This window comes from Montipora capricornis, chromosome 4 (genome assembly GCF_036669925.1).
Source record: "Montipora capricornis isolate CH-2021 chromosome 4, ASM3666992v2, whole genome shotgun sequence".
Lineage (NCBI taxonomy): Eukaryota > Metazoa > Cnidaria > Anthozoa > Scleractinia > Acroporidae > Montipora > Montipora capricornis.
In genome coordinates this window covers 28,584,391-28,599,111 of record NC_090886.1, presented here as the reverse complement: position 1 = coordinate 28,599,111, position 14,721 = coordinate 28,584,391, and the positions used below count along the sequence as shown (strand labels likewise).

Here is a 14,721-nt window from a genome sequence, read left to right as displayed (position 1 = left end):
CATAAAGGAATAGAAATCTTTTCACAACAGTGTTATGTTTCGGACTTCATTGGTTGAAGTACCTTTTAATATTTTACAGTGAAACCAAAACGGCGCGACAGAGAACAAGCTACCTGTACTTATAAAAATTAATAGGAAAATTAGAGAGAAAACATGAACAATTACGTGAGCATTAGGCTGCTTATGACTGCCTTCGGCCTTGATTTCAGTGCACAGAGTCGAAGTGTGGAATTGGAATCATTTCTCCTTCAAATAAACCAGATAAGAATGTAACATATATTTCACATCTCTCCTGTTTTCTCTTACATTTAAGGAACTTAAGCAAGGTACGACGGCGGCAAGGATATCGTCGTCTGAAAGTAGAACTTCGCGTTATTCCAGTAAGTTCTGTGATTATTAAGTAATTCGGCATGGAAACATGTACCAATTTCCCTGGGAAATAATTGGTATGAACAGCGTGAATAATTGAAGAGAACGTCATAAAAATTACCGTTATCGAGAACTCAAGGTCCCTATAAAAACGCAAAGTTGGTCATTTCACGTTAGTAGGGAGCTTAAGCACGCACGCTTTTTGAGACGCGGACGGCAACCGGAAGAGAAAATTTCACGTGCCAGGACAGTGGTGTCTCCCAAATTTTTATACTAATCATCGCTAATGGAGAATAAATACTTAGCAATGTAAATGTGGTTGTGTGAAAACAGGTTAAAAGGGAAAAAAAGTTCACTTCCGGTTGCCGTCCGCGTCTCAAAAACGCGCGTGTAGAGCCAGAGTGTTAGAAAATTAAATCTACCGAACTAGAAATGGAAAAACACGCGCAACCGCTTGTCAAATTACGAGAGAAAACAATTTTTTTTACAATCCCGGGCCTGGTTGTTCAAAAGCCGTTTAACGCTAATCCCAGATTAACAATTAACCAAGGAGTTAATTTCTCTACTTCCAAATGTTGTTCGACGTTGATATTCGGCAAAATTCTACATTAGAGGAAGTAAACCTTGAAAAACGAAAATAAACACAAGAAACATTTATCCAAAAGTTGAAAAAATGGAACCAAAGTTAACTTTCGAACAACTGGGCCCTGCAGGTCAATAAATAAAATATAATAAATAAACAAATAAATAAGCATGTGCACACATACGTACATATTTACAAAGGCTCATTGCTCTTCAAAAGCCAGGCGACTCCCGCATATGGGCAATCTTGCCTATTTTTAGAAACAACTGTCCGCACTGGTTTTTTGTTTTTGTTTTTATTTTTTCAGAAAGTGGATTATACAGTTTTGACGCGACAAATTTAGTGGAAAGCTCGTGTTTCCTTTTCCCGATTGTTTTAAGTATCGTAAAGGTAGCATGACTATGAATTATCCCTTTGTGCTCGTTGGAGCAGACATTTTGATTGGCATCCCAGGTCTACGAGAGTCACCTAAAAAACACTCTGATATCGTTTTTCATAGAAACTTCTGTTATTATAGTAACGGGCGTCCTATTCGTGAACTACTAAAACAACCATCGCCGATTGACAGCTACAATTCAATTACAACCACTTCTTGATAAATAACTTAATTCAGTTTACATTTAACATTTTTGATTGATGCATCTTTCGGCTAATGGCAGACGGTAGGCCGTTTAATCCTATGATAATTCTCTTACTCAATTATTTCTTGCTCGATACCGTTGCTTACAGCCAAAAAGAAGGCCGAAATGCAACAAGTTTCTTCGATTTTTCGCAAAACGCAAATTTCAACCTGAAGTTTGCCATACCCGACAAGAGGAACTTAATTATGCCTTGAACCTTAATCTCTGTACATTGGCCCTTATATTTATTGTCATTGTGGATTAGAGAAAATTAGATAGATAAATAAATAAATAAATAAATAAATAGATATATACCAGTGGTTTCAATCTCTCTATTGTCATTACTTTGCAGTTTCTCTTTGAAGTTATTATAGATGACCGGCTAATGTAATTATCTATCCTATTTTACAGTGCCAAGAAACTGAATGAGAATGAGCTATCAAGTCACAACAGCACTACACTAGGCTAAAAAGGTCCTGGATGCATGGTAAAAGCCTACAATCTGGGACAAAACTTGTTGACACAAAAATGCCAATTGAGCCTCAATTCCAGGATCTGCCTTGAATTTGTTACAGGCGAGTCAGTTTACCTGTTTAACCATCTCCGAATCATATCCTACCAAATCGATAACAAATTCTTAAAACAAGAAAAACAATAGGTGTTGCCTTTGACTTAGCTTTAGAAGGGGTGGAGAGAAGCGTTTCGTGACATTGTTTCACACCTTTGCGAAATGTGGGAGGGGCAAAAGCTCTCAACAGTTCTGTTTCAGACTGCAGAACGCAAACGACAACCTAATGTTGGAAAGTTTACGTTATTCGAGTGATCTCTGCTATTGTTTTACAAGCTGCTCAAGCCGCACATATTACAACTTGCCAATCAGATGCTTCTCTAAAAGTAGCTGTGTAGGTGAACCATGCGCTAAAATTAGATTTTAAAAACTGTCATTGCAAGAGGCCCAAGTATGGGGAATCTGCTCTCTTAACTCATCCTCTCTTGTGTAACAGTAAATAATAAATACCTGTAAGGCGCCTCATGATATACCGATTCGTATTGCTAAATTTAACCAGATGTACAGACCACTCTCATAAATGGCAACCTCTTTTACATTATTTTGTATTTATGTTAATTACACGTACTGTCCTCATTTTGAAACAAATATTCTTTTGAAATTTGCTCGTTGTAGCGAGTTCAAAAAGGCTTATTAGCATTAAACAGGGTTCGTGCTGGATTTTGTACATAAAATTCCAAGAGAATTCAAGGAATTTTCAAGAACCAGAAACTGAGTTTTCAAGAAGTGTTTGCAAGGAGATTTCTATACCATACATCGTGATTCAGTGTTTTCTTTGCCAAAAAAGCCTACATTGATACTCTTACTTTCCCACATCCTGCAAGTTACGTGCACGCACGAACATTTTAATTTTTGCATTTATCTTTCCCCAATAGTCAATTTGCTCAATTTTTGAGATGTCTTGTCTTTAACTTTGCGTGATCTTCATTTTCTCAGAGCATTATGCAATCTATTTCTACAACTTTCACCCAAGCAAAAATTCAAGGGTTTTCAAGCAGTTTCCCACAAAATCCTTTTTTTCAAGGGCTTTTCAAGCGCCCTTGAAGTCCAAAACTAAATTCCAGGGCTTTTCACGCACTTCAAGGAGTAGCACGAACCCTGATTAAAGCAAAAGGATATTTTATTTAGGCGCCATTACGAAAGAGGCCAAATTGCGGCAAATAAAAACAAAAACGAAAACACACCAAACACCCTAGGGACAACTACTGTGATCGTCCATTCAGGCAGGGGACATCCTTAGGACACGGACAAGTGTCCCATCAATAAACGTGTTCCTCGAAGGGAAGAAACTCACTTCCTTGAATGAAGTTATCCCCTGAATAGTTTCCCGAAGACTAAGCAGATTTCACTGTAAAGACAAATTATTCATAAGAAAAAATACCCAAAGCCGAGGCAGTTTCCTTGTTGGTTCCTCAGTCCTGTGCTGACTGTTCATTATTATCTTGTTTCTCCTCGTCAGCATGTTTTTTCTCATCCTTTTCGGGTCCTTTTTCTTTATTATCAGACTCGTTCTCTTCCTTGTCCTAAAACATAAGACATAAAAATAACGTGAATTAAAGAGCCTAAATTTTGTAAGCTTAAAAAAAAAATTAAATCAAAATAATAGCGCTATAAAATGTACCTAAAAAGGAAACCAGAAGGATAGACCAAAAGATCAGTGGTTTAGTTTGGGAACATCCTAGACAGACATATGGAGTTTATGGTCCGGCACCCTACTCATCGGCCGACCCATCCACCCTAGAAGGTCCCAAATAAAGAAATTTCAGACGACTTAAATACATGCGGACGAGAGACATAGAGACAGAGGGAGAATCATTCTCAGAGCTCGTATGGATAAATATGCTGTTCCACATCATGAAAGGTCAAAAGTGGATCAAACTTAATAACAATTATCAAGAAGTATAGGAAATCGTATGAACTCCACAAAATCACTGCATCGCTTTGTTTCTATAGAAACTTCCATATTGCACTCAATAACCTACTTATGCATTCGCCATTGACCAATCAGAAACGCGACAGCATCTGGCATCTAAGGGGTATTTACATAAGGCGAACGCAGACCGGTATGAGTCCGTACATTTCTTTTCTTGCGTTTACACGAGACGAATCGAACTCTCGTACCGGTCTGAGTTCGTATCGTTCTCATGTAAGAGACGACAAATCTCAAACCGGGTCCAGAAATTGCACGCCCGCATGCTTTTGGGTCAGTGATATATTTATTACACAAAAGATATCATTCCGTCCCGAAACCAGGCACCACGCATTTCGTCCCGGTCTCATGTAAATAAATACACTTTCTCTCTTACGCTCTCTTGTTACGGAAGATACAAGGCTTGAATTTCGACCACTAATGAAGGCAGGTGTTGACAATAGAAAAAAGAACTACTCTTCTTGATTAGAAGAACAGTGGAATATTTGATGCGATCGGTAATGAGTGAGAGATTGTATAAACACAACATAGATTTTGACTATTCCAAGCAAAAATTTTAACCAACATTGCTGTTTCCCAGACAACGTGTTCACATCAGTATTCTTCTGGAAGCGTGTGCAAGCCTCATAATTCCGAAATTTTCTTTTCTATTTTCTCACGCTCAACCAAGACCCTCGTCTTTGGAAACACTCTCCGCTATTACGAGGTCGCGATAGGCCAGTTTCGTATTCTAACGGTTGGCTTGGATGGAGCATGAAATGGAGATTAATAAGGAGGAATCTCTTTTCGCATGCAAATTACTTCCCCAGCATTAGCTTCCATTTCATAGTAGCGGAGCCCCGCGCGCGCAGAGCACCATAGTTAAGAAAATATGGTAACCCATCGATGCGAGAAATTTTGGTTTTATAGCCATGACGTCATCGACCGTCCGTCCGTCCGTACGTCCACCCTCCACGTATGCCAATGTGACCAGTATCACGCTAGTTTAAACCACACATCTTTCATATTGATCATCCATGTTTTGATCAATTGACACATGTCAAAACAAGGTATCCGATGACCAGTACGTGACCCTAGCGTGGGCTCAAGCTTCGAGCTCACCGAGGTCAGCTTTTTTTTTTCAAGTTGACCACTGACCAGATATTGGTTTTTGATTGGATTGCAGGCTCAATCCAGGTTAACTCACCTAAACATAAACGAAGCTTCATTTTTCGCGCGCTTTCTGTTGCTTGACACGGCTACACGGCCATACTACGCCTACTGTAGTTCTTACACAGTCAACTCTTTTCGTGTTCAGGTGAAAAACGGTTTGGAAAATAATGTTTTCTTTCTGCATTTTTCGCTGGTTTCAATCCAGTTTGACATATCATGATATTTGTGATTCACACTGGTGGCTACGCAGTTATTCAAATCAAGCATCGGAGGGATATAAACTTAAAGTTGAGTGTACATTTTTCGTTTGCATAGAGCTGCTTTTTGCTCTGTATTGCAAGTTTTGGCAAATCTTTAGAAGCTCTGATAAAGTTGCATGATGGCTGGAGAACCTATGACTAGAACAGAAACGAAAGGATAGAGAAAGAAAACGACAACGACGAAAGAAAATACCAGTAATAGCTCATACTTGGTGAAAGAAGTTACTCCATAAATTTTTTCCTTGGGCACTAAACCATTTCTTATTTGTAAGGATGCGTATTTCTAAAAAGTGGTTTAATGGATTTTCCCTTTGTTCAGGAATGAGACTCAAATTTTCATTTTCAAATGGAATGAAATAACAATTATCTGTACTCTCTGCACATAAGCAAACAGTTGATTTGTTTGTTTGTTTTGCTCTAAAGTGCGAGCGAACAAATGCTCTTTTAATCCATTTGCCCAACTGTTTTTCTATCTGCCTCGACAGTGACAAGAAAATTGTGCCCTTATGTTATAAACACATAACCGAAATGAGTTCTCGTAAAATTGGGGAGAACTATCACTAGCTTGTGTTTTCAGAAGTTTGTTTAAAGCACATAAAGGTAATTTGTTGGGGCGGATCTTGTTTGAAGTTTCATTGTCCTTTCTTGGTTGTATTGCCGTATTTTGCCCATTCTTGTTCCATACCAAGCTGGCGTGTTTGAATGAAATACATCAAAATGTGAATGATCTCGTTTTCAGAGATAAAGTAGAATAAAGTAAATCAGTAAAACGCTTTTTTGACATTGAACTGACAAAGTGTCGGGACGGTTTCTAATTTTAGCGTGATTCCTATTCGCTGGCTATTGACAGTTGACTCCGAAACGGCTTCTTTCCTTTTCCATTCGCTCGCTGAGGGTGTGCTTGTTTTTAAAACTCTTCAAGAAAAATTCATTGCCAAACTGGTGAATTCCAAAGTAAATTTCACTCAAACAACCGATATCACACTCGTCACTTCATGATTCATGCAATGTCGGTTTTTCACGTGAAATTTACCGTGGAATTCACTGGTTAGGCAATGAATTTTTCTATGGAAGAAAGCAAAGAAAATGATTCCGTAACCGGAAACACCAAAACGCGGACAGGGAGCTCCGCTTTTAGGCTTGGCTAAATCTATATATTAGATCCAGTCTAAGCGTGCTGAGAATACGAAACTGGCCTCTTGTATCTAGAGCTCGCACCACCCTGGTTTCCAGTCCTGTTTAAGCCTGGAGATTTTAAGTTTCTTTGCAACTGATTATGTTCCTCACCATACTACGACGATCCGTCCAACATCGATAATACTATGGTCCTTTTCAGTCACTTACTTGTGTTTCTTCAACACTATTTTTCTTCTCATCGCTCTTGTTGCTGTCATCGGTATCGCCTCCCTTTGCCCTATCCTTTCCCGATTCGTCCGAGTTCTTGTTCATCGCATCTAACGCTGCTCTATTATGCTGAGCCATCCGTGACCACTTCTGCAGATTGGACCTTTTCACGATTGAGAGAGGGAGTGAGAAGTATACAAAACAAGCGAATGAGATACACGTTTATAACAACGTGAAGCTTTTAGCCAAAAATCAGACTCCAGTTGTTTGCAGGGCGAATAACCTTATCCGATGGATAAGTCACTTTATTATATCTCTTAGATAGTACACGCGCTGTGATTGGCTAACTTTACAGTACGGCCGGCTGTACACCTCGCTAAATTTAAATTTTCAATAAAACATTATCTAGCAAGTTTTTCATGTCGTTTCTGTTACATAAAATTGTAAAACTGTTTGAATTTTCCAAGCAACTATTTCAAATAGCCAAGAGGATTTAGTTTCTCGGATTTTGACACGGCAATCTTTGTGGAAGTTGAACCTTCTGCTTGACTTCGAACGACTAGTTTCCTTGCCCGCGCGCCGGATTAACCTCAGAGATATAATAAATATATTACTAACCTCGTTTTCTCGGTCTGCACTGTAAGTTACGGATCCTCGTTTTTTCCCCCGTTGATTTATACAATACAATACACACAGGGGCTTTTCAGGGTCAATGAAACACAACGAAACGACGGAACAGAACAATAACAACAAAAGAATCCCGACTGGCCCTCCGGCCAATTGGCTATTTACAAGTGCAGCTGGGAAGTTGAACCAGGGACAACCAGGATCAAATTCAACGAGTGGTCAGAGCGGGTCTTGAACGTCCCCACTGGGACACACTAAAATACCACTAGAAATAATTATATTTATGGCCCACGCGCTTCGCGATTGGGCCATAAATCAATGGGAAAAAAAACTCGGTCCGTAACTTACAGAACGGACCTCGAACTCGGATAGTAAGAGGTTTTTCCAACAGGTCCAATCTGTTAACAGAGTTCAGTTACGTAACCGTAAATGTGGTCACTCTCAGCACATATGAGTAAAGGCGGGTTCAAAAACCTTGTCCATCGCTTAACGTGACGTATATTTTATACTCTGGATAGTCAGGGGCACCCGAAGACCGGATGTCTTAAAATCAGTTACCTAAAATGGTTTTCACAAGGCTTGAAAAGATCGTTTAGTGAGTTTGTAGCTGCCCTAAAAACATTTATCTGTCCAGATGTTCTAGGGGAATTTCAGGTCTGCAATGTTTTGTTCGTTTTAAGAATTCGTCATCAAATTGGTAGAATATGGGGCGGGTTTGGTTGAACAATTGAACTGACTTGCCTGTAAGAGATTAGGGATCGTGGACGTAACGCTCGATTGGCATTTTGTGTCAAAAGCTTTTGTCCCAGATTGTAGGTTTGTGCCATGCATCCAGGATCTTTTTAGGCTGGGTGGCTTTTTTGCCTCGTCCGAAAGTTCTAGCAATCGTGACAGGGTCTGATCAAAACGTTTTCATTACGTAGTAGCCCTTTGTCCCCCGAAAATTTTAGGGGACGTTTGCTTCATTAAAATATGATTCTCCAACAAACTTTGGCGAATACGATGGAAGTTATAAATCTTCAAACTTTATGCTATTTCCAATAGTACATTGACTTCGGTTTCATGTTTTCAACTTTTGAATTAGTTTCTTTTGCTTCTTTTTTTGTTTCTCAAAACTGACTTCCTCTAATGTAAAATTTTGCCGAACACCAGCGGTGAAAAACATTTGGGAGTGAGAAATAAACTCCTTGCTTAAGTTTTATAACCAGGGATTAGAAGGCGCCCGCAGTGCTCGAAATAGCGGTCGTCCGGTCATCCCAGACCACCAGAGAGTTCAAGGGCGAGTAGTTTTTGGTAAAATGAAAAGCCTGGTTGCCTGAAGAAAAACAACGGCAACCAAGACAAAAACGGAAAATGAATTACACAAGCAGCAACCGACTCACTTTTGGGTTTTCTGTTGTCAATGTCCGGTAGTCGTGAAGTTAACAATAACTAATCTACTGCAGCTGAGCATTTTCCCGTGTTTTGAACATTAGGGTGGCTTTTGACAAAATCGTCAGATAGGAAATTGCAAGAGACAATATCACAAACATATAGTTTGAGTTTATTGGTTCTCTACTCTGCACCGAGAGGTTTTCTCCAGGTACTCCGGTTTCCCCTATCCTCAAAAACCAACATTTGACTTGATTTGCTTTAATAGTCGTTAATTTCAGTTTACAGTGTCCCCAATTAGTGCTCCAGCGCTAGTACGACTAGACACTTAAATAAAGTTCCTTTCCTTTATAAGTGACACCAAACACTTACTGAGATCCTTCCACAAAAGGCTTTGTCTCAGGAATGCATCTCTGCAACAGCTCATAACACGGCAGGCAAATTCCAACTAGGAAGCCAACCTACCAGAAAACAGGAATATCAACCACAGGCAATCGCATATAAATAGACCATTTTCGAATTCTCACGGCTGGACTGGATCTGGCATGAAATGGAGGCTAATGCTGGCAAATTAATTTGCATTCTAAAAGATTTGCCCGCATTAGCCTCCATTTCATGCTAGATCCAGTCCAACCGTTAGAATACGAAACTGGCCTATTCAACGGCCCTGAGCATTAAGTGAAGCCACCTGCTCAAGACGTACAATACACGAACAAAACAAAGGAGAATATCTTAGAACAAAGGAAAACAAGGTCACATTTGCACAAGGTGCTTTTTCAGTTTTCCAGTAGGCTCACCTGGTGAGCTGGTAATTCGTGAGCTGTGTTGCGGTCCTTCATTGCAATGGGCGTTTTTCCTTGGGCCTTCTCCAGGTCACCCTAAACATACACACAAAACGTATCAAAGCAGGTTACGAATTCTTCCAACTTCAGCAACCTCTGAATTTAGTTTTTGCGTTTACTTGATATCTTGGTGTCTATCTTTAATTTAATGGGAGACAAGAGTTGCAGAGCTTCTATTGAAATCGACACAACTGTCCAAGGCCAACCATTTAAGGTCACCGTCAAATGATATGAAACGGAATTTGAGCGAACAGAAACCATTATATTTCTAGTTATTATAAACCGAGTGTCGGCACGTGGAGGGGCTCGAGCCTTCCGCATACAACTCCGGGACTTGACCTCCCGTATGGCCTAGTGGCTCAGTGGTTAGACGCTTGCCTTGAGATCCTGAGATCCCGGGTTCAAGGCCCGTTCTGACCACTCGTTGAATTTGATCCTGGTAGTTCCTGGTTCAACTTCCCAGCTACAATTGTAAATAGCCAAATGGTTTGCCTCCGACCAGTTGGGACTCTTAGCACTTGTTGTTGTTGTTGTTGTTTTGTTCTGTCGTTTCGTTGTATTTCATTGGCCCTGAAAAGCCCCTATGGGGAGGGGTCAATTAAGTATTTATGTATGTAAGGTTCAAATTTTTATACTCACGTTATCGTCAAAACCTCAGATTTGGTGATTCTACGTCGTTGTTATGCAATGTATCGTGAAAAGATGTGTTAAGACTGCGTGTCGCGGGGAGCAAGTTTATTTTATCTCTTTTTGCCAATGATTTTATTGTTTTGAGGCGTTGTCGTTGCCGTAGCCGTCGTCCAACAATCGCGAATGAGATTCTTGTTCAATTAACTTTTAATAATTTCTGAAAGTTTGGGTACCACTTCGTTTCCAAGCAAGCGCACCTTGACAAGACCTGGCACGATCGTACGGTATTTGAGGACGGTGCCTACTACTGTTATTGCGCATACGTTCTGCGCATCTCGAGAGACGGCGGTGCTTATTAATACAGGGATATTTTTGCGCTGTTCAAAACTATGCGGAGAAAGCAGAAATTAGCAAGTGCTCTTGGTATCCAGAAAGAAAATTGGGGGTAACCACGCATTTTTCAACGGTAATTAAGCTTCAATTTGGAAAAGAACACCACACATTGCTTGTACTTTAAAGCTTTCTACAAATATTGTTGATTTATTATCTTTGAAAAATGCGTGTCCACCCCCAGTTTTCTCTTTGAATTTCAATAACACTTGGTAAGATCTGCTTTTCCCGCATAGACAGTAAACCGCGCAAAAATATCTTTGAATTAGTCCTTAAGCAGATAACCGAGATTAAGTGAGCTTATGAAAACGCGACTAGAAACGCGAGAGAAGGGTAACGATATTTAATAATATAATTCTTACCTCTGCATAAAATTCCTGGTAGATAACTTTGACGATTTCCAGCTGGATTTCCCAAGGTTTCGTACAAGCGGACAAATCACAAGCAGTCATGCAAATGGCCCTTAGTAGTTTCCTGCAAAAAGGAACATAAACCAATTTTGGGGGCCAGAAGTAAGTTGACAGTGGGAAAAAAACTTTAAAAGTCATTTGGTGTTGCTGGAGAGTTCCAGGGACAACAACAACAACAAAGTTGAAAGGGCCTCGTTATTGGAGCGTTCGCATTTCTTCCCCTGTATCAAATGTTTCATAGGCGTCTGGCCTCTCCCGAGATCCTTTATTTACATTTTCACTCGTAGAGAGTGAGATGTCCGCTCTTGCTACAATTTTGAAGTCCATGAAGCATTGCGTGTGTTCTGGCCAACCATACTTGCGTTTCATAGCATTTGCGTAGCTCCATCCCTATTTTTGGCCTGGTGTGCTGTGCCTATGTGGCTTTTGGAAGTCAGTAAATGGTTACCAGGCGTTAAGCGCGCGCTAGCATGTGTTAATAGATTTACTTTTCTCAGCGTACGTGGTGCGCTGTAACGTTTGCGTTCTCTGGCCGTTGATTCTCCCACCCCTCTCACATTATTTATTTGCTTATTCTATTTATCCATGGTTTTGGAGTGACGAGTGTTGGTTTGGGTCTCGGGTTTTGGATGAGGCTCGTAGCTGAGGTTGCGGGAAGGGGAAGCTTTTGGGGTGTTACACCGTCCTGGCTTTGGGATAGCGGCACGAGCCCCTTGTTAGCTGAGTTGCGAAGAAGGGGTTGATTTCGATTGAAGAACATGGCCGCTGATTACGATTGTCGAAAACTAGAATATGTCACCGATAAACGGATGCCATCATTGGCCAGAGAACTCTGTATCTGAAAGGTGCTATATGCTGATAATAACGAAACGCCTTTGCACTGATAACTATGTCACTAGAAAAATACCTGGCAATGAAGATCGAGGCTCATGACTAGCACCTTCACCTTTATCCCCAACAGTGGATACTAGAAAGAACCCAACTCACTACACCCGAGGGCTTTAATTTAGGAACTGGATAATTCAAGACTTTTACCTGTGTTCCTGATTATCCCATAAGAATTGACCCTTGTCCACAATATCCTTGAGTTTGGACTTGTTGCCAAAGAACAAAGCCAGATCAGTAGCAAGGATACACTCCTTCATGTAACCCAGCACGGTTTTGTACTCTGCTGGGCTCAAATGGGAGAAGATGTTGTGTCCTTCATGCTGTTAACAAAAAAAGTTACTACATTAAAACGGTCAATTCACCAACATAGAACTGTTGGACTGAACTGAGCGTCCGCAAACAACAGCGTTTCAAGTTTTCTTACGGTGTTGCCGGGGCCTAAATTAATACAAAACTGATTGAATCGCAGTGGTGAGATCACTGCCTCCCACCAATGTGCCCGGTTGAGTTCGTTGGTTCTTTACTCTGCACCGAGAAATGAAGAGGAATGGATTCGATACCAGGTTGACGTCACAGATTAATTTGCATTGAGATAGTTCTTTGAAAGAAGCGATGCAAATTAATTTGTGACGTCAACTCGGTATCGAACCCATTCCCCTCGTTGCTCGGTTATTAATCAAAGTATGACCACTTTTACCGTCTTTCAATGCCAACAAAAATGTGAAATTTCAATCTAAAGGTTCTAAAAACAACACGATGTATTTGGGACGATTTCGGAGAAAGAATAAAATGGAAAAGTGAATTGAGGTGATAGGCACTTTAAGTAAAGTTCCTTTCCTTTATTTTTTAAGCCGCTACTGTAAAATCCATTAATTCCCAACAGGCAATTAAACGGCTGAGAAATTTGCTTCCTATTCACAGATCCAATAGAGGAGTATCATTAGTCTCTATATCACCTTTTCACCTCTTGCGGGGCACTGAGAACGAACTCCCCAGCGACCAGCTCTGAGACACCATGACAACGCAGTGCAACGCAATGGCGCGGGCATGGGTAAGAGTTCTGTTCAAAGCTGGATTTTTTTCAGGCTTCTTCACAACGATGAAAATAAGCTTAGAAAATCGTAAAGTTTTGATGACATTGATATTTTGCGTTGCGAGCTACCCGCGGGGTATACCTGAAGAATAGTGATGGTCTGATTAAAGTGATGGTGTTCCATAGTAGAGGTACTGTACACAGCTGCTAGAGGCGTTTGCTCGTTCTTCATCCACGAATTTGTGCGGCCCCTGTGATCCAAATCATGACACAACGAAGCAAAGAACATCGCAAGGGCCTGAGAAACAAGAATAGAATTTATAGAGACGTTCTTGATGCCCTCTAGCTTACAACCAGGCAACAATTTCTCCGCTTGATTAAAAAGAGCCACACCCAAGCAGACCGTTGCAGAAAACGACGGCATAGGGGTTCACAGATAATAATCCGTGAACGTAACCCCAATAGTTTCATTGACTAGATAACTATTTCAAATGGTACATAGTCCAGACATCAAATACCGGTATTCTTACGAGGGAGCGAGATTCTTTTTTCTAGGAACGTTTTATTCATATGGGAGACAGGATTACAAAATGACAAGGCCGGCGGCGGACTTCAAATCCCGATTTCCGCCCTGCGCCCTGCGTAATGGTCCCGGTTGTATTCTCCATCACAGCTGTGCTAAACTTGTAGGCAACTTTCAATTCTAAAAATTACGCAGTTTACTTTTATAATTTGTTTCACCGGCCCTTCATTTGGCTTCAGTTGAGCTTAATGAATTCCACTGGTTTCAAATAATACAGTGAAATCCCGTTAATACGGTCATCAACGGGGCTAAACAAATTGGCCGTATTTCCGGATTTGGATCAGATCCATAACTAAAGGGCCTTAATGACATACATCGCATTTGCACTTCCAGAACAACTTTTAATAAACAACAGGAATGTACGTAGAGTAATTGTATAAAATACTTGAAACTTCGGTTAGTAGGTAAAACACTTAAAATTGTTAAGTGTACTGTACGTTCTGAGTCTAAAATCAAAACAAGAACAGGTCCAGCTTACTATGCTTCTAAAAAACGGAAGCCGCTGTAATTACTTAACCGAAAGACTTAAGTATCAATCGTGTTTTTGATGAAAGCACAATGACTTAATCCCTTCGCAATTAGTAGTGTCAAGATCATGTTTGTAATGAAAATAGGGAGGAGTATTGCTGACAGTGCTTTGTAAAGTAAATCGGCTGTTCGATTACAGTGGTAAATTACAAAGGTCAATGAAATTGACATGTCACAGGCGTTTTGGTTTCTAAATTTAGCGCGAGTGGTCATATTGATGGGGTGAAATTATAGAGGATTCTACTGTTTGGGATTTAAAATTGTGGCCGTTGGCCGTATTAACGGGTGACCGCATCAATGAGGGTTTTCTATAAGAGAATGTATGGGCGTTTTGCCGGGCCAGAAAAAAGTGGCTGCAATAACGAGGTGACCGTATTACCGAGGTGGCCGTAAGGATGAAAGGAGGAAGGGGGGGGGGGGGGGGGGTTCCACTGTATATACGAGTGTTGGGATAAGGAAGTTGTTCAATGTAGCCTAAAACTGTAGCAAGAAAAAAAAAGCAGAATAAAAAATAAGCAAGGTATATCTCTCTCTCCTCGAAAAGCCTCGCATAGTTTACATCTGACTTTGACTCATTTCACTTTACTTCAGAA

At 40.5% G+C, this 14,721-nt stretch overlaps 1 protein-coding gene across 1 annotated transcript in view; it reads right to left on the bottom strand.

Moving 5' to 3' along the window:
- Nucleotides 1–32: 32 nt before the first annotated feature.
- Nucleotides 33–14,721, bottom strand: part of LOC138045886 (probable 3',5'-cyclic phosphodiesterase pde-5) — a 53,731-nt gene continuing 39,042 nt past the window's right edge. The window contains exons 23-29 of the mRNA XM_068892516.1: nucleotides 13,160–13,315; nucleotides 12,132–12,304; nucleotides 11,049–11,160; nucleotides 9,622–9,702; nucleotides 9,197–9,285; nucleotides 6,827–6,989; nucleotides 33–3,663 (exon numbers count right to left, since the gene is read on the bottom strand). Of these exons, the coding sequence (XP_068748617.1) occupies nucleotides 3,553–3,663; nucleotides 6,827–6,989; nucleotides 9,197–9,285; nucleotides 9,622–9,702; nucleotides 11,049–11,160; nucleotides 12,132–12,304; nucleotides 13,160–13,315 (885 nt within the window). The 3' untranslated portion in view covers nucleotides 33–3,552. The remainder of the gene's footprint in view (nucleotides 3,664–6,826; nucleotides 6,990–9,196; nucleotides 9,286–9,621; nucleotides 9,703–11,048; nucleotides 11,161–12,131; nucleotides 12,305–13,159; nucleotides 13,316–14,721) is intronic.